Source organism: Coffea arabica, chromosome 1c, assembly GCF_036785885.1.
Source record: "Coffea arabica cultivar ET-39 chromosome 1c, Coffea Arabica ET-39 HiFi, whole genome shotgun sequence".
Taxonomy (NCBI): Eukaryota; Viridiplantae; Streptophyta; class Magnoliopsida; order Gentianales; family Rubiaceae; genus Coffea; species Coffea arabica.
Genome location: NC_092310.1, coordinates 33,691,130 through 33,709,572, shown reverse-complemented (window position 1 = coordinate 33,709,572; position 18,443 = coordinate 33,691,130). Strand labels below are relative to the sequence as shown.

General features: G+C 42.5%; 1 protein-coding gene across 1 annotated transcript; it reads right to left on the bottom strand.

Annotated features, from left to right (window-relative positions):
• Positions 1-238: 238 nt before the first annotated feature.
• Positions 239-6,853, bottom strand: LOC140005168 (uncharacterized). Its single transcript, XM_072045630.1, has 4 exons — positions 6,638-6,853; positions 5,940-6,195; positions 646-3,471; positions 239-543 (listed from the first exon to the last, which is right to left on the bottom strand). Exons 1-4 carry the CDS (start codon positions 6,851-6,853, stop codon positions 239-241), a joined length of 3,603 nt encoding a protein of 1,200 aa, XP_071901731.1.
• Between the last annotated feature and the right edge of the window lie 11,590 nt (positions 6,854-18,443).

The following is an 18,443-nucleotide window of genomic DNA, read 5'->3' as shown; positions in this document are numbered from 1 at the left end:
TTGGTAATCCGGATGCAAAATCCATAGCGATATTTTCCCATTTCCACTTTTTTTTTTTTTAGGTCTGAAAAGGCTAGAAAATATTATTCGGAATAAATGGGCAATTAAATATACAATGAGCTCGAAATAGGAATTTAAAATAATAAATTTTGCGAGTCCTTTTTTTTTTATTTTTTTAAATCATTTATTTTATTCCACCAAGCATAAAAGCCCATCGCATCGTTTAACGTCCGTAGAGTCAGCGAAGCCTAGCCCGAAAACTCGGAAGGCCTAACCTATCCATCCTAAGATTCCCCCTAGCCATTTTTGGCAACATAGCAAAACTATCAAAAATGCAGTCTCTCATTAGCTCCACCCCAACATTTGCTAGCGTATCCGCTGGTCTATTCACCTCCCTATAACAGTGCGAAATGCCACAGAAGTGGGGCCTGTAGGTCATCAATTCCTCCATATCCTGTTGCAACCTCCATGGGCACGCATAAATCCCCTGCACCATATTGATCAAAACAAGCGAATCCGCTTCAATGTGCAAGTCCGTGTATCCTTTCTCCAAACACAATCTGACTCAAAAAAGCAGAGCTTTAAGTTCCGCGTGTAAGCTCGTCAACCTGCCAAAAAAACAAGAGTACCCCACTAAAAAATTGCCTTGCTCATCTCGTAAGACTCCACCACCACCACTGAGGCCCGGATTTCCTTTCGAACACCCATCTGAATTAATCTTACACCCACCACCTGGAGCCACCCAGCTCACCGGTACAACCGCAAATTGCCGCTGTTGCCTGACCAAGAAGTCACAACACTCTCTCCAGGACAGAAACGACACTCGTACACCCGGGAATTGCCCATGAAACAGATCCCCTAGATGTTGGAGGACCTTCTGCACAACTCCTTCACACCCTGCCCCCCTTCCTTCAAAAACAGAGCTATTCCTTGCCCTCCATAACTCCCAACAAATCAACGACGGGACAACCCGAAAAATATAACGCAAGAACCGGTTGGTGGAAGGCCGTAACCACCATCTCAGAACCTTATGCCGAGTCGTGCAAACTGACGAATCAACAGCCTGAGTCTCAAAATAGCCCCATACCTGCATGGCAAGGTCACCAGTGCAGAATACATGATCCAACCCCTCTGTTTGGGGTGACCCACAGCAGCAGCACCTGGAAGGACCCTGTATCCCAAGCCTCCGCAAACACTCTTGAAGAGGAAGCTTAGAAGATAACAGTCGGAGCATGAAGAAGGAAATTTTAAAAGGAAGACTCTTATGCCAGACATATGAGGCCAACCAGGACCGATTGTTTTCCTGTCGTATAACCGCGTAAGCTGACGAGACAGTAAACTTACCAGTGTTCGTAAGAGACCATACCATCGAGTCGCAGCCATTCTTGTCAGGCGGCCGCATATCTAAAACACGCTGCATCAAACCGGGTTCTAGAACTTGCCGGAGCTCCCGTGCCTTCCACCCCTGATCATCAACGAAGTCCTGCACCCGATGCTCAAAAAAGACATCTACTTTCTGACACAAGGCCCCGGTACCCAACCAATTATCATGCCAAAAGTCCATCATCCCCTCTCTAACAATCCATGCAATGTGCTCGTCAGCCACCCGTTGCACCGATCGCATCCGCCGCCACGTAGCTGAGCCCCTCGGGCCCGCCTCAGCCAGACAAGGATGGAGATTCTCGCAATATTTTGCCCACATGAACTCTGCCCATAACGACCTTTTCTGTCTAAAAAACCACCATAGTTTGACTGAGAATGCATCGAAAATCTCATTGAGCCGCCTAATACCAATCCCCCCTTCATTATAAGGCTGACAAAGCTCGACCCAAGACAACCAGTGAAACTTAGGACCCCAATCCGATGAGCCCCAAAGGAAATTAGCAAAAATCTTCTCCAACTCCCTTAAGACTCCCTTAGGTGGGTAAGCCGCGGCTAGCAAATGAATCGGCATGGATGCAAGGACGCTCTTTATAAGGACAATCCTGCCTCCAGAAGATAAAGTCCTGTGCTTCCAGGACAAAATTTTGCTGGTAACGGAGTGAACAATATCAGCATAATACTCTTTCTTCATCCGTCCCACATACAGAGGGCAACCTAAGTATTTAATTGGGAAATTCCTTTGTCGGAAGCCTGTTAGTTGCCCAATCAAGATCCTACGCTGGGATTGCAACCTCGGATGAACCAGGAAACAGCTCTTCTGATGATTAACCTTCTGCCCTGAAACCGCACAATATTCCTCCAACGCCCCCATGACCATCTGTAGTGACAGCTTCAGACCACTAGTAAACACTATCACATCATCAGCATAAGCCAAATGGGTTATGGCTGGACAGCCCACTGGAACCTTAAATGGATTAAAATTCCTCCGTCCTGGTAGCTCGTTCAAAGCCCTCGATAGCACTTCAGCCCCAATCACAAATAAAGCCGGAGAGATAGGGTCTCCTTGTCTCAACCCGCGCGTGGCTTTGAAAAAGCCTTGGGGAAGTCCATTTACAATTACCGAGAACCAGACATTCGAGATTAACCTCCAAATCATGTCAATCCAGGTCTCACTGAAGCCAAATCGGCGCATAACTTGCAGCAGGAAGGGCCATGAGACTCGATCATATGCCTTCATCATATCCAGCTTGAGGATCACATTACCCCCACGGTTCCCTCTCTTCATATCTGTAACTAATTCTTGCGCGAGAAGAAAACTATCCGAAATCAACCTTCCCTGAACAAATCCACTTTGTTGTGGGGAGATAATTTGTGGAAGAATCCTTGCAAGCCTATCAGCCAAAACCTTGGAAATAATTTTATTTATAAAATTACAAAGACTGATCGGTCGGAACTGTGAGAAATCCTGTGGGCATTGCACCTTCGGAATTAGCACAATAGAAGTAGCAGCAACCCCTCTCGGCAATTCCGCACCACAGAAGAAACTGACCACCCCTGCATACACATCTGCCGCAACAACCTCCCAAGCAAAGGTGAAAAACTTCCCTGTGAATCCATCGGGCCCCGCTGCACTCACTCCATCCATTGAGAAAATAACTTCCTTTACCTCATGCAACGTCGGAGCCTCTGTCAGCATCAGATTATCCTGCTCAGATACCAATCTCGGAATTACCCGCAGGAAGTCCTGTGGTTGAACACTCGCCTCTGCGGTGAACAAATCCTGGAAGAATGATACCGCTTCGCACCCTATCTGACCCTCAGAGTCCACCCATTCTCCGTTTGCCTTTCGAATGCGGTGTATGATAGCCTTTCTTCGCTTCTCAGCTACTATATCATGGAAGTACTTTGAATTCTTGTCACCCTCAACAGCCCACTTGACCCTAGCCTTCTGCTTCCAAAAACCCTCCTCAATAGTAAGATTGTTCCGCAACCTGGCCCGTGCCTCTTGGAGTCGCACCCACTTGGCATCCGACGGATGATGATCATAGTCCTCCTCCGCCTCCATCACCGCCTTCTCCGCCTGTCGAACTGCAACAAATATATTCTAAAGGTTGCAAAAGTCCTGATGGTTTCTGATATTCAGCTTTAACCTATTGACAAACCAAGCAAGTCTGAACAAATTGGGCAATTTCTTTCTTCATACTCTCCCACCAATATAAATTCTTCAAGTTTTGGTACATTTTATTCCCTCCAGGGTGTACCGTAAATTTCGATCGGTGTGCCTTTTCCAAGATTTCCTTTATAAGCCCTTTATCTTTTGGCACTACTATTCGATTTCGAAATTTCAAAATACCATTTGACCTCAAGTTAAAATCCGACTTTTCTCCTTTTTCAACTCTTTCCGACCATTTTTGCACTTCAATGTTCTTTTCTTGAGATTTCTTGATACGTTCCAACAAAATGGAATTCACTACAATATTTCCCAAAATGACCTTCATCGATTCCAGTCGAGGATTCCAATAACTGACTTCTTCCAACAAGTGTAGTTCCTTAATCATCAATCCAGCCATTTGTACTTGATGGCTCAAAACATCGGCCACTACATTGGCCTTCCCGGGATGGTACTTAATTGTACAATCATAGTCCTCCAGAAATTTCATCCATCTACGTTGCCTCAAATTTAGCTCCTTTTGTGAGAATAAATACTTAAGACTTGTATGATCAGTAAAAACCTCAAATGTCACTCCATATAGATGGTGTCTCCATTTCTCTAAAGCAAATACCACTGCTGCCAACTCCAAGTCATGAGTCGGATAATTCTCTTCATGTGATTTTAATTTCCTAGAGGCATACGTTATCACTTTGTCATTTTGCATCAAAACAAATCCTAATCCTTCCTTAGAGGCATTGGTGTAAACCATAAAACTATCCTTTCCATTGGGTAGAGCTAATACTGGGGCTCTGGTCAAGCGTCTTTTCAATTCCTAGAAACTCTTTTCGCACTTAGGACTCCAAATAAACTTTTCACTTTTCTTAGTCAACTCAATCATGGGTCCAACAATTCTAGAAAAATCTTGGATAAATCTCCAGTAATACCCTGCTAATCTAATAAAACTCTGAACCTCAGTAGGGTTTTCTGGTCGTTTTCATTTTGAAACAGTTTCAACTTTAGCTGAATCCACTTTAATCCAATCCTTAGAAATTATGTGTCCCAAGAAAGTCATTTCCCTCAACCAGAATTCACATTTACTGAACTTAGCATATAATTGGTGTTCCCACAAAGTCTGTAAGACAATTCTCAAATGCTTCTCGTGGTCTTTCACATTCTTATAATACACTAAAATGTCATCAATGAAGACCACCACAAATTGATCTAGATAAGGTTTAAAAATCCTATGTATTAAATCCATGAAAGCAGCAGGTGCATTCGTTAACCCAAATGGCATCACGGCAAATTCAAAGTGTCCGTATCTCGAGTTAAAGGCAGTCTTGGGTATATCCTTCTCCAAAATCCTCAATTGATAATAATCCTGTCTCAAATCCAACTTCGAGAATACTACCGCCCTTTGCAATTGGTCAAATAGCTCATCAATGTGGGGCAATGGGTACTTATTCTTGATCGTAACATCATTCAAGCCTCTATAGTCTATACACAATCTCAAACTCCCGTTCTTTTTCTTAACAAACAAAATCGGGGCTCCCCACGGAGAATCACTTTCCCGTATAAAACCCCGTTCTAACAAGTCTTGCAGTTGCATTTTCAACTCTTTCAACTCAACTGGTGCTATCCGATATGGTGTTTTAGAGATAGGTGCTACTCATGGAATCACATCAATCTTAAAAGTTATGTCCTTTTCTAGAGGTAGAGACTCTAACTCTTCAGGAAAAACATCCGGATAGTCCCTCACTATAGGCATGTCTTCCAATTTCACTTTATCATTAGAAGTATTGATTAGGAAAGTCAAATAGCCCTGAGCTCCTTTACTTAACATTTTTCTAACCCGGATCCCTGAGATAAGTGCGGACGAGGCTAATCTACCCCTTACATCCAAGTTCAAGGTTGCCTCTCCCGGAATGCACAATTCTACGATCTTCGTCTTACAATTCAATTGGGCATTGTTACAGGCTAGCCAGTCCATTCCTAGGATCACATCATATCTTTAATCGCTAAACCTATCAGGTCGGCCAGTAATTTTCGCTCTCCAACCCAGATCTCACAACCTCTATATACCAAGTTAGCGATTAGACTTGGATCCCCAGTAGACGTTTTAACCTCCAAGTCATAAGGTAACTTAATTGGTTTCAAGTCTATTCCACTCATGAAATTAGGGTTCACAAAAGAATGAGTCGCACCCAGATCAATTAAAATCTTAGCTAAGCGGTGAAAAATAGGATTGTACTTTCAACCACCTCAGTCGCATCTGGTATCTGTTGGTGATCCAGTGCATAAACCCTAAATGGTACCTTAGGTCAACTTCCTCCAGCACTAGTCTATTTAGAGGTTGACTTTTCTGGCCTCTGAGGGTTACTTCCCAATTTTGGTGCCTTTAGGCAACCTGCGAGTTGGTGTTCAACACTCCCACAATACAAACATTTCCTCAACTTCCTCCAGCAGTCATTTTCAGAGTGATTGGATTTATCACAGTATCCACATGTAACTTGAGGAGTCACAGCAAAACCAGTAGAAGGCACTCCTCTAGCCTGAGCTGGTCCACTACGACCTCCTCTGGATAAAGCTCCTATAGAAACTCCAGTGGTCCTTATTCCTCCCATTCCTCTTCCTATTTTGGAAGGCTGTGCGTTCTTACTAGCCTGTCCAGAAGTGTGGCTAGAAAAGTTTCTTTTGCTATTGTGAAAGTCTCTCACTTGCAGTCTCGCGCTTTCAACCCTTGCACTTTCTCTAAAGCCTCAGTAAATGTAGAGATTTGGGTTGCGGGCAAACCCTCCTGGATTTCCACATTAAGCCCCTATACAAACCGTCTTATCCTCCTCCGTTCATTGATCACCAACTCAGGAGCGTATTTAGAAAGCTTAGTAAACTTCTCTTTGTACTCAGCTACACTAAGAGTCCTTTGTTTCAATTTGATAAACTCATCCTCTCTCTTCTCTTGAATCAAGGCGGAAGGAATTTCTCATTAAACTCTCTCGTGAAATTCTCCCAAGTCCAAGGGGTTTGGGCTCTCTCCCATTTTCCTTTTATCATGTCCCACCAAGCACGAGCCAATCCCTCAAATTGAAAAATAGCAAAATTCACTCGCCTATCCTCAGTATAGTCTAGAGCGGTGAATATGTTAATCATCCTCTCCAGCCAGTTCTCCGCTATTTCAGGGTCAGGTTCACCAAGGAACTTAGGCGGATTAAACTTCAAGAACCTCTCTAAAGCTCTATCCTCGCCTCTATGCTGTCCCCCAAGTTGGTTAAGCGGTCCAAAACCTTGCCTATCAGTTAAGCGTTCTAGGATGTCAGTCATCCTATTGATGGCAGTAGCCACTTGATTACCCTCAATATTTTTCTGTCCCTGGGTCGGTCCAGTTGCCGATCCCTGGTCATCCCGATGAGGTTGGACTTCTCTAATCCCTCGCCCACGGCCTCGACCACTTCTTAGTCCTTCCATTATCCTAAGTATGCCTAGTGTAAGGAATAAATCAATTAAGCGAGAAAATACTTAAAACAAGAACCAATCACAAAAACATTGAGAATAACAATAATTTATATTGATTAACTATGACAGCCCCACCTTCCCCTAAGGCGAACCAAAGGGGTTAGCGGACTGCCTGCCCAACTCTCGCCAGGACTAACGGTTCAGTTTACATCGATCTAATACGTTTCGGAACATACAAGCGCGCATAAACAAGTCAAAATCACAACACAAAATAAAATGAAAAAAAATCGGAGCCGGCCATGAATAGTATCAGCCACGTCAGAATACAGCCAAACATCATGCAAACATACACATCTTGAAATTCAACATTTACATACCAAAATGGCATATAAAATTATCCCATAAGTTTATACATATACGGTTGCAAATTACAATTCAACGATGGGTTGGGTCAAAATGAGTTTAGGGTTTTGCCCAAAAGGAGCTATTCAAAATATGTATATACATAAGCTCAACTCGGCATTCCATATTCATCGCCTTTCCAAAAGTATTCAATTTCCTGTATGGAAAACAAACGGAATAGAGTGAGTTTACGCCCAGTGAGATACTATCACTCAAGCAACCAAGTTCATATAAGCATAAAGCTTTTCATTTCAAATCATCAAAAGTAAACCAAGAGCACACATTAATAGAGTTGATAAAAGGATACGGGCGGCTCTCAAGAGCCCCTTTCCTCGCTTACATTCTTGATCGGACCTCATTGACCCTTCGTCAATGTTTAAGAGTAACCAACCGTAGGCTCCACTTTACTTCCATTCCTTCCACCCAACATACCCCTACCGGGCCCGAACTCCAAACAGTAGAAATTTTGGTAATATTCGAGTATACCGGAATCAAGAGTCTCACTACTACAAGATTCCATATAACAGTCCCCATGGCTCGTCAATTTTCACGACCAAGCCCTCGCCGGTTCGATTCAATTGACTACCAATGGGGTTGAACTCAGTAGTAACAGTAATGGCCGTTGGATACTCGTCCAAACGACACCAAAATCCAGTTTTTAGGTACCATTCAAGTACCACAGTAAACAGTAAACAGTGAACAGTTATATACAATACAAGAGATGGTGATGGCGATCAAGTATACCCTCACGTTAATCAATTTCAATGGCCAAATAAACCTTCAAGGTATCAAGTTCAAGTATAGCAAAGCCACATCGTAAACAAACAAGTGAGTAGTACACTCACCAAGCAAGCAAATGAGATTTCATCAACTTCCGCTCAATGAGCGTCTTGGACCACCGTCACGTCCTAAAACATTCAAATAAGCATAATAAGACTCGATTACAAGTCATAACCAAATCCACATACCACCAAAATAAGGTTCCACTAGAATGTATACGCACTAGAGTAAACCAGGGAAATCCGGAAATGGAATTAAGCTCTAATCCAAAAAAACAGTTTTTAACATAATTTTGCGGTTTTGGCACCATTGGCACTACGATTATCGGATGGAGGTGCAAGATACACCGTTTCGAAGCTAACAAATAGAGCTACAATGTTACAGAAGGTCACTCAGTCCAGTTCATAGTAAAACTAGGTCAAAAATGCAGGATACTAAACCAGAACCACAAAAACAGGTGAACAAACCGTATTCTGGTTAACGAACTGTAATTCAGGCTACCTAAGTCCAAATCAAGTGATTCCAAAGCCATCCGAAAGCTAAGACATCAGGTTACATTTCTTCAGAAGACCTCAACAACCAAATCAGAAGTATTCCCAAGCAAATTAACCAATTACAGAATCAATTCTCAAGTTCGGGTAAAAACAGGGCAGCAGGGGTATTTCAGTCTTTTCACAAGCTACTCTACTCCGATTGGCCTGAAATTTTGCAGGAAACTCTACAATATTATTCCCTACAACTTTCATGTTTTAACCCAAGGCTAATTCGGCCTCTAACTCTGATGAACAGTGCCGGGCAGAATGAAGGAAATGAAACCCTAACTTTCCAAATTTCCTTCCAAAACAGAAATTTTCTGCAATTAACCACACTTTCCACCTTCTAGCTCCTTCAATATCATTTTCAATCATCATACATGGCCACACAATAATAATCATATGAAAATAGAAAAATCACAAATAAATATAAAACTTCACCAAAATCAAGGTATAATCCACAAAATTACCTCTTAGGCTACCACAAATCATGAATTAAACATCATTAGATGGAGGAGAGGGGTTCCTTCATTACTCACCTTTGTAATACAAGAGAGAGAGCAACTAATCACCTTAGCCTTCCAAACAACTCCACTAAACACCTCACAATCACTAAGTGAAGGGGTTTTATGGAACAAATGCAAGATCAAATGGTTGATTTGTTGAATTTGAGCAAGATGGAAGCAAGTATTTGAAGAGCTTTTCCCTTTCTTTTTGCTTGAAGTGGCCGGCCAAGAAGAGGAAGAAAATGGTGAATTTTTGGTAATTTATTTTGATTTATTTGGTCAAATGGTAAAAGGTGAATAGTAGTTATAAAGTACAACCAATCTCTAAGTGACACTTGTCACTTCATTAAATGCATAGCTATTCCTTTGTTTCCTCTCACACCAATCCACTTGGTAACCTCTAATTATCTCTTAGCACCCGATAATTTAAACCCAGTATCCAAAACTTAATTTAGTTGGCCGAATTTTTCCGAACTTTCCGCACTAGCGGGTCCCACGTCCGGTATACGCTCTTAATTTCTCAAAACCTAATCGATACTAGAAAAATCATCTAAAAACTATATTTACTCATAAAAATTATCGGAAAAATTTTCCTAATAAAGAAAATGTGGAAAACATGTCATTAAAGAGAATAAAACCTAGAAATGAGAAAGTTACGGGTTCTCACACTCTCTCCCCCTTAAAAGAATTTCGCCCTCGAAATTTCTCACTTTAATTTACGAAAAGTTTAGGGTATTTCGTTTGCATCTCTTCTTCTACCTCCTAGGTAGCTTCCTCTACCCCATGGTTCCTCCACAGTATCTTAACCAAACGGAATCTGCTTGTTTCTTAGCTCTTTGACTTTCCGGTCAAGCATTTGGACAGGTTTCTCTTCGTAAGCAAGCGATTCGTCTACATCAATCTCCTCTGGTTGTAAGATATGGGATGGGTCGAGATAGTACTTCTTGAGCATCGAGATGTGAAAGACGTCGTGAATTCGAGAGAGACTGGACGGCAGCTCTAAACGATACGCGATCGTTCCTACCCTCTGGAGGATCTTGTAGGGCCCAACGAACCTCGGTTGGAGCTTCTTTCCTTTGCCTGCTGTGACGCTCCGTAAGGGTGTGATCTTGAGAAACACATGGTCTCCAACTTCGAATTCCAAGTCTTTCCTTCGATTATCCGCGTAGCTCTTTTGTTGGCTTTGAGCTGTTTGGAGTCGTTGCCGTATCAACTTGACCTTTTCTCGCGCCTCTTCCATCCATGGAATAGTTGCTGGATCTAGCGCCTTTCTCTCGCCAACTTCATCCCAGTAGATCGGTGACCGACATTTTCGTCCATAGAGTGCCTCGTATGGAGCCATTTGAATCGACGAATGGTAGCTGTTGTTGTACGCAAACTGTACTAAGGTCATGTGTTGACCCCAGTTGCCTCCAAAATCCAGAATGTAAGTCCGTAGCATGTCCTCGAGCATCTAGATTGTCCGCTCTGATTGTCCATCCGTCTGAGGGTGATAAGTCGTGCTCAAGTTGAGTTTAGTCCCCAGGGTTTCTTGGAATTTCTGCCAAAATCGAGATACGAACCGGGGATCTCTATCGGAGACGATGCTCACAGGAACGCCATGTAGCTTTACAATCTCGTCCATGTACAGTTGGGCCAACTTGTCCATGGAGTACTTCATGTTTACTGGCAAGAAATGGGCCGATTTGGTTAATCGATCGACGATCACCCAAACGGCATCGTGCCCTCTTTGCGTCCGCAGTAAACCTGAAACGAAGTCCATGGTGATGTTTTCCCACTTCCACTCGGGTATCTCAAGGGGCTGTAACAAACCCGATGGTTTTTTATGCTCCGCTTTCACCTGTTGGCAAATGAGACATTTTTGCACGTACAAAGCGATTTCCTTCTTCATATTGTCCCACCAATAGGTTCCTTTCAGGTCTTGATACATCTTGCTACTACCCGGATGGATTGTATACTTGGACTGATGGGCTTCCTCTAGAATCTCCATTTTCAACACTTCTTCCTTCGGCACCACTATCCGATTCCGGTATTTCAAAATATCCTCAGGACTAAAATTGAAATCCGTTGTTTCTCCTTTCTCCACTTTCTCTCCCCATTTCCGTACCATCAAATCCTCCTTTTGCGCTTCTTTGATGCGTTCCAGTAGAGTAGAGGCCACCTTAACATTGCCAAAACTCACCTTATGACTCCCAAGATAGGGTTTCCACTCACAAATGGATTCTAACAAATCCCACTCTTTGATCATCAATCCTGCTACTTGAACCTTATGACTCAAGGCATCAGCTACTACGTTTGCCTTTCCCGGAAGGTAGTTGATTGTGCAGTCGTAATCTTCCAGAAATTCCATCCACCGTCGTTGCCTCATGTTTAATTCCTTCTGGGAGAAGAGGTACCTAAGACTCTTATGGTCTAAGTACACTTCAAAGGTCATCCCATATAGGTAATGCCTCCACTTTTTCAGTGCGAAAAGAACGGCGGCTAGCTCCAGATCGTGGGTCGGGTAATTCTGCTCGTGGGGTTTCAATTTCCTAGAGGCAAAAGAGATCACATTACGGTTCTGCATTAAAACGCAACCCAGGCCTTCTCGTGACGCATCAGTATACACAGTAAATCCGTCCACTCCGTTTGGCAAGACTAGCACTGGAGCCATGGTCAATCTTTTCTTTAGTTCGTGAAAACTTGTCTCACATCGAGCATTCCATATGAACCGACCATGTTTCTTTATCAGGTCAGTTAAAGGACCTGCTAATTTGGAGAAGTCTTTAGTAAAATGTCGGTAATACCCAGCCAGTCCTAGAAAACTACGGATCTCTGTGGGGTTTTCTGGCCTCTTTCAATTGGTCACGGCCTCTACTTTCGCCGGGTCAATCGAGATGCCTTCGTGGGAGATTATGTACCCTAGGAAAGCGATTTTCTCCAGCCAAAACTCGCACTTACTAAACTTGGCGTACTACTGATGCTCCCTTAGGGTCTGCAGCACCACTCTCAAATGCTGCTCATGCTCCTCGCGTGTTTTGGAGTAGACCAAAATGTCATCAATAAAAACATCAACAAATCGGTCTAAATAGGGCTTAAATACCCTATGCATTAGGTCCATGAAGGCGGTAGGAGCATTGGTTAGTCCGAAGGGCATAACTGCGAACTCATAATGCTCATATCTCGAGTTGAAGGCGGTTTTTGGAATATCCCCTCTCCTAATCAACAACTGGTAGTACCCTTGTCGGAGGTCCAATTTTGAGAAGACCACTGCTCCTTGCAGCTGGTCGAACAACTCATCAATGTGGGGCAGTGGATATTTATTCTTAACCGTGACGTTGTTCAGGCCCCGGTAGTCGATACACATCCTCAAACTTCCGTCTTTTTTCTTGACAAACAAGACAGGAGCTCCCCAAGGAGACCCACTCTTTTGAATGAATCCCCACTCCAGAAGGTCTTGTAATTGTAACTTTAGCTCCTTGAGCTCGGCAGGGGCCATTCGGTATGGAGTTTTTGAAATAGGTGAGGTTCCAGGTAACAGATCTATCTTGAATTCTATCTCCCTTTCCGGAGATAGGGCTACTAACTCATCAGGAAAAACATCCGGAAATTCCTTTACTATGGCCACTTCCTCCACCTTTAATTTATCCGTAGGGGTGTTAATCAAAAAGGTTAAAAATCCTTACGCCCCTCTACTTAGCAGTTTTTTACCCCTAATGCCCGAAATCAAAGCAGATGAGGCTAACCTACCCCTTATGTCCAACCTTAAGGTTGCCTCACCAGAGATGCGAAATTCTACCATTTTCGTTTTACAATCCAGTTGGGCATTATACCTGGCTAGCCAGTCCATACCCAAGATCACATCATACCCCTTAATAACCAAGCTTATCAAGTCCCCTAACAATCTCTTCTCTCCTACCTACACTTCACAATCCCTATAAACCATACTAGTAACCAAACGTTGCTTCCCCGTAGGTGTACTAACTTCTAGGTCGTATGGTAAACTAGCAGGTTTTATATCGATGCCACACATGAAATCAGGGTTAACAAAGGAATGAGTGGCACCAGGATCAATTAAAACTTTGGCAAAGCGGTGGAAAATAGGGATCGTACCTTCTACGACCTTTGAGGAATTTGGGACCTGTTGGGGCTCTAATGAATACACTCGAGCTGGCACCTTAGGTTTGGACCCATCTCCCTTAACTGGTCCAGCATTGGTCCTCGACGGTGGTTGACTCCCCCTTCCATCTTGTTTTAGGACCGGGCAAGTAGCCAACTGGTGGTCTGCGCTTCCATATCGCAGACATTTGCCCTCCTTCCTCCAACAGTTATCTTCCGTGTGGTTTGGCTTCCCACAATGCCCACAGGGACCGTGAGGTGCTGAAGCCGAGCCTCCCTGAAAATTTCCTCTTTGGCCTCGCCCAGCTTAGCCACCCCTAGACGGAGTCCCTCTGCCTGAACCCAACTGTCGTCCACCTCCCATTCCTCGTCCAAACTTGGAGGGGGTACTCTTCTCACCCTGTCCTGAACTGCTTCCAGGAAAGCCACGCTTCTTCGCCTGGAAGTTCCAGACTTGCAACCTCGCACTCTCTACCCGTTGGCCCTTCTCTACGACCTCGCTAAAAGCGTTGATTTGAGCCACTGCGAGGTCTTTCTAAATTTCGACATTCAAGCCCTGGATAAATCGCCGGATCCGCCGCTGCTCGGTCATGATCAGCTCAGGAGCAAATTTAGACAGGCGGGTGAATTGACTCTCGTATTCCGTCACAGATTGAGCCCCTTGGCGGAGTCGGATGAACTCGTCTTCCTTCCTCTCCTGAACTAGAGGAGGGAAGAATTTCGCGTTGAACTCCCTTATAAAATTCACCCAAGTCCTGGGCATTTGTTCCCATTTCCATTTTTGCCGTATTACGTTCCACCAGGAACGGGCCACCCCTTCCAGTTGAAAAACGGCAAAAGTCACCTTCCGTTCTTCAGCGTACTGCAAGGCAGCAAAAATATCGACCATCTTCTCGAGCCACCTTTCGGCGACATCCGGGTCGGGCCCCCCGATAAACTTGGGTGGAGCAAACTTTTGAAATCGTTCGAGAGCTCTGTCTTCGCTCTCGATGTGGTTGCCAGGGTTTCCAAGATTAGGGTTTGGGTTTTGGCCCTGTTGCTGCACCACTTGTGCTAGCAAGTTGGTCATTTGCTGCATAGCGGCAGCTATTTGCACGTTGGGGTCAGAATTAGGTCCAGATGAGGTTTCCCCAGTACCCCTGTCCGGTGTGGGTTGTCTATTTCCGCGCCTAGGTCCCCGTCCACTCCGTGTACCTTCCATGAACTCTACTTGGTCTAGGCAAATGTACTAAACCAATATAATAACAATGCATGTAAGTAAAACCCAAAACTTTTACAATAACATATATATACATTCCAAACAATAACATATATGTACATTCCAAACAAGGTCAAACAACACACATATCAACAACCAGTCAAGTCAAGTACAGTCAAGTCAAGTACAAACATGGACAATCCACGAGGGAATGACCTCATCAAAAGAAATATACACGTAGCTAATCCAAACGTACAAAACGATTAGCTAAGGCTCTTTTCCCTATCCGCCCTATATACAGAAACAAAACTATCCCAAAAAAAACCTAGGAGTCGTGACCTAGTCCGTCGACGGGCTAGTAGATTGTAGACACCAAATTTTTAGTGTAGCTTTATTTGCTATTATTTTTATTTTATGTTAGTTTTTATTTACTTTAGTCATTTAGTTTTTTTTAGTTTAACCCATTTTAGCGTAGAATTTATCGAAAAAAATCATTCACAAAAAAGTATGGTTTATTTCTTTTAGATTTGAGTTACTGTTTAAAAAAAAAAAAAAACCGCACAGGCCCATGCAGCAGCATAAAAAAATAATAATATCATTTTCACGGGAGATTTTTCTGGTTCATTCTTGGCTTCCAATGGATCAGATGGTCATAGAAAAGTGGGGAAATAAGATTTATCAAGGGTCGTGAAGATCAAGGTTTTGGGATATAAAGAGAGAGCTACGGCCGAGCAAAAAAAGAAAAAAAAAAAGGGAGTAACGGCGAGGGTTTTGAGAGAGAGCAAGAAACCAGAGAGCTGGGGGAAGGCTGAGAGTGGAAAAGGAAAACAGGAGAGGAAAAGTCAGGAGGGGCCGGAGGAAAAAGAGAAAAGAGAGTTCGTGAGGGCGAGAAAAAAGAAAGGAGTGAAGGATAGAGAAAGCAAGAAGGATCTTCGGCTGGAAGTTGCAGGAGGGGATCGACTGGGCCTTCATTCATCATCGTCTGACATTCCTTCGAGCATCTGAAAGAATCAATTGAGCCTTTTCTTGGTCATCCCACATTCCGTTCCTTGATCAAGGTATTGTATTCACCTTTTATAGTTGAAAGCTATTTTCTTTAGTCGGTTGTTTGCATTCTTTTGCTATTTACTGGTTCTGTTTCGGATTCAATACGGTTGATGGTTCTTATTTGGGTAATGAAAAATCTGAAGTTTGGGTAATGAATCGGTGTCTTGCATGATTGTGTCTTAGCCGAAAGAAAAATCGCAGAAAAGTTTGCAGCTTTGATCGTTCTGTGCTTTTATCATGTACAGATCTAAAGTTGGGTTTCGAGAGACAGAAACCTAGGATTTTCTTTGGGGTTTGGTTACTTTCATTTCGCCGTCTTTCATGTCAGATTAATGCTTGGCATGTGTTTGTCATGCTTGTCATAGATAATCACTAAAAACTCAAAGTTTTCATAAGTTACCCAAGTTTTCTTTGACTGAGGGAAGAAAAAGCTTCCATTTTTGTGCGTTATTGAGTTGGATTTTCATGAACATGTTTAGCTCGGTTCCTTTTTTGCCATCTTCGATGTGTTTTCGTAGTTAAGTTGCATTGCTGCGTTTGATAGAAATAGGAGGAATGTTGGATAATCATGTCGCCTGGATTTTTGGTTTGCTTTTGCGTCCAGATTGGCGCGCAAAATTCTGGACAGATCCTTCTCCTTCCTTTTGCTTGTTCTGGTTCAGGCTTCATTTGAAGTGTTTGGTTCATTTGTAGTTTAATGGGTATACTATGTATGCATTCACCCAGAGCTGTCTTCTTGTTTTGTCCAATCGCATGACTGGATCTCTGGGTAAAGCTGCTGAAGCTTAAAGCTTCGTCAGTTGCAACAAGTAGAGGGAAGTAGAAAGTCTTCCTGATTATATGACCTTTATTCCTGTTTGTATTGGAGTCTATCACCAGGTTGATGATTGCTTCATCATTTGAGCTACTGGCCCTTCAAGTGCATGAAAAGAGGATTTTCACAGTTTTCTTGCACTTCATTTTGCATTTTCGCAGTCCGAATCTATCTTGTTCTTGTAATGCTCCATCTAACACGTTCAGTTTCATGTCTGTTTCTGCATTTGAAGAGGGTTGAGTTTCATTTCTGTTGGGCTGAGTTATTGCAGCAATATATACAGAACCTTTCCTTTCTTTGATTTTCTGGTCGAGTCTTGGTAGATGTTCAAGTCACATTGGCTGCATTTGTGACTGGAAGTTGTGAAGTTCCAAAGCTTCATGAGTTTATCACTCTTGCTGTGACCTGTTGTCTCTTGGTGTTTGGATTGTGTTGCCCATATGCCAGTTAAGAATGTAAAATTTGTAGCAGAAAATCTGATCTTATGGCCACTCTTTGCCTTGATTCCTTTCGTTTGGCATAATTAATTTTGGTATGTGATGATGATCTTATGGGAGCTGGAATGTTGGGTTTGTTTAAGTTGGCTTGGGTGACTAGTAAGAAGGCAGAAACCCAGCAACCAGAAATGAAGAAAGCTTCATTCGATGTATGCATGAACATGTTATTAAAATGGCATGAACATATTGTTTCTGCTAAGTTTCTTTGCTGCATTTTTGTTATTCTTGTTTTTGGGTCTGAAATCTGCGTTTGGAAATGAAAGTGCAGCAGGTTTTTGTTGCAGCAGTTTCATCCGTAAGCCTGCATGAAAGTTTTTAAGAGTTTGCATGGTTTCCTTCTATGCTTGTTGCTTGTTTGGATTATGGTAGGGTTGTAGCTGTTTCCTAGTCTAAATCTTTGATGTTTGGTTGAAAATTACCTAACTCATTCTCGGTTGCCGAAGCTCCATAGCATAGGAAGGTAGTTACAGGAACTTGTTTCTTTCCAGACTTTTGCATGGTTTTTTGCATGCAAAATAACTTCTAAAAATTGCAAATCAACCCCACACGTTTCTCCTCGTTCTATGAAGGCCCAATTAGGTTCTGATTTTTTGCAATTAGGTCCTAAAATATTGCAATTTGGACTATTATTTGACCTTGTCTTTACTGGTGGACCTTTGAGTTCCCAAAATGTGTTAAATAGGCTTGAATGATTGGTTAATATTTGCAATTGGGTCCTTGGTAGTTTTTCTATTTTTAGAAATTTGACCAATAATTTTACTTTCTTGGAAATTATGCGTTATTTGATTTCATTTAAGTTGCAATTGGGAGGGATTTGGTAATTTTGTTTATACTTTACTATTTAATTGGTGCCTTGACCCTTTTATTGTTTTGAAGTTTTGAAGCTATTTTTCCTTCATTTGATTACCATTGCAAGGGAGGTACACTCTATCCCTCATTTTCACTTTATTTGACCCTATGTGTCTATGTGATTTATGTGCTTAATTGCATGCCTTTTGAATGTTTTCATTTTATTTATTTATTTATCCACTTTATTTGTTTTAGTTTTGTATAGCTATTTTCAATTTCGATCATTTGAAAGGCACTTGAATGCCAAAGTTGTAATAGCTAGGTTATTATTTTATTTATTTTATTCCGTTTCCCCTCTCAGATTGTAGTAGGCTTCCCCCGAATGTAATAGTTAGGGCTTTATTTGCTTTATTTGTCTTATGTGTGTTTTGCATGTCTATGTGCTATGTGTTACCGCTTTCTTAGGGTCTTGCATCTAGATATCATGCTTATGTGTTATGTGCTATATGTGATTTATGTGTTTACAAGCTTTTATTAGGTATTACATGATTTATTTGATTGTAACCGATGTGTGACGTCACCATACTAGGCCAATGCTAGTTGTGGTCAATTTCTCGAATCCACACTAGTCCAATGCTAGTTGTGGCCCTTTGTTCCGACTTTTCTCACTAGTCCAATGCTAGTGAGAAATTGTAGACATGGGCTAGTCCAACGTTAGACCCTTAGGAGCCCCTCGAGCGTTTGATCATGGTTGTGTGATAAAATCACTTCATCTCATGCATGTTTTCAATTTT

Excerpts from the sequence above, each read along its gene's own strand:
- LOC140005168 (XM_072045630.1), bottom strand. The coding sequence starts at position 6,853 with ATGACTGACATCCTAGAACGCTTAACTGATAGGCAAGGTTTTGGACCG. Across the intron at positions 6,196-6,637 it reads ACTATACTGAGGATAGGCGA|GCTAGTAAGAACGCACAGCC; the intron begins GTGAATTTTGCT and ends ACTTCTGGACAG. Across the intron at positions 544-645 it reads AGTCTTACGAGATGAGCAAG|GATACACGGACTTGCACATT; the intron begins GCAATTTTTTAG and ends GTTTGGAGAAAG.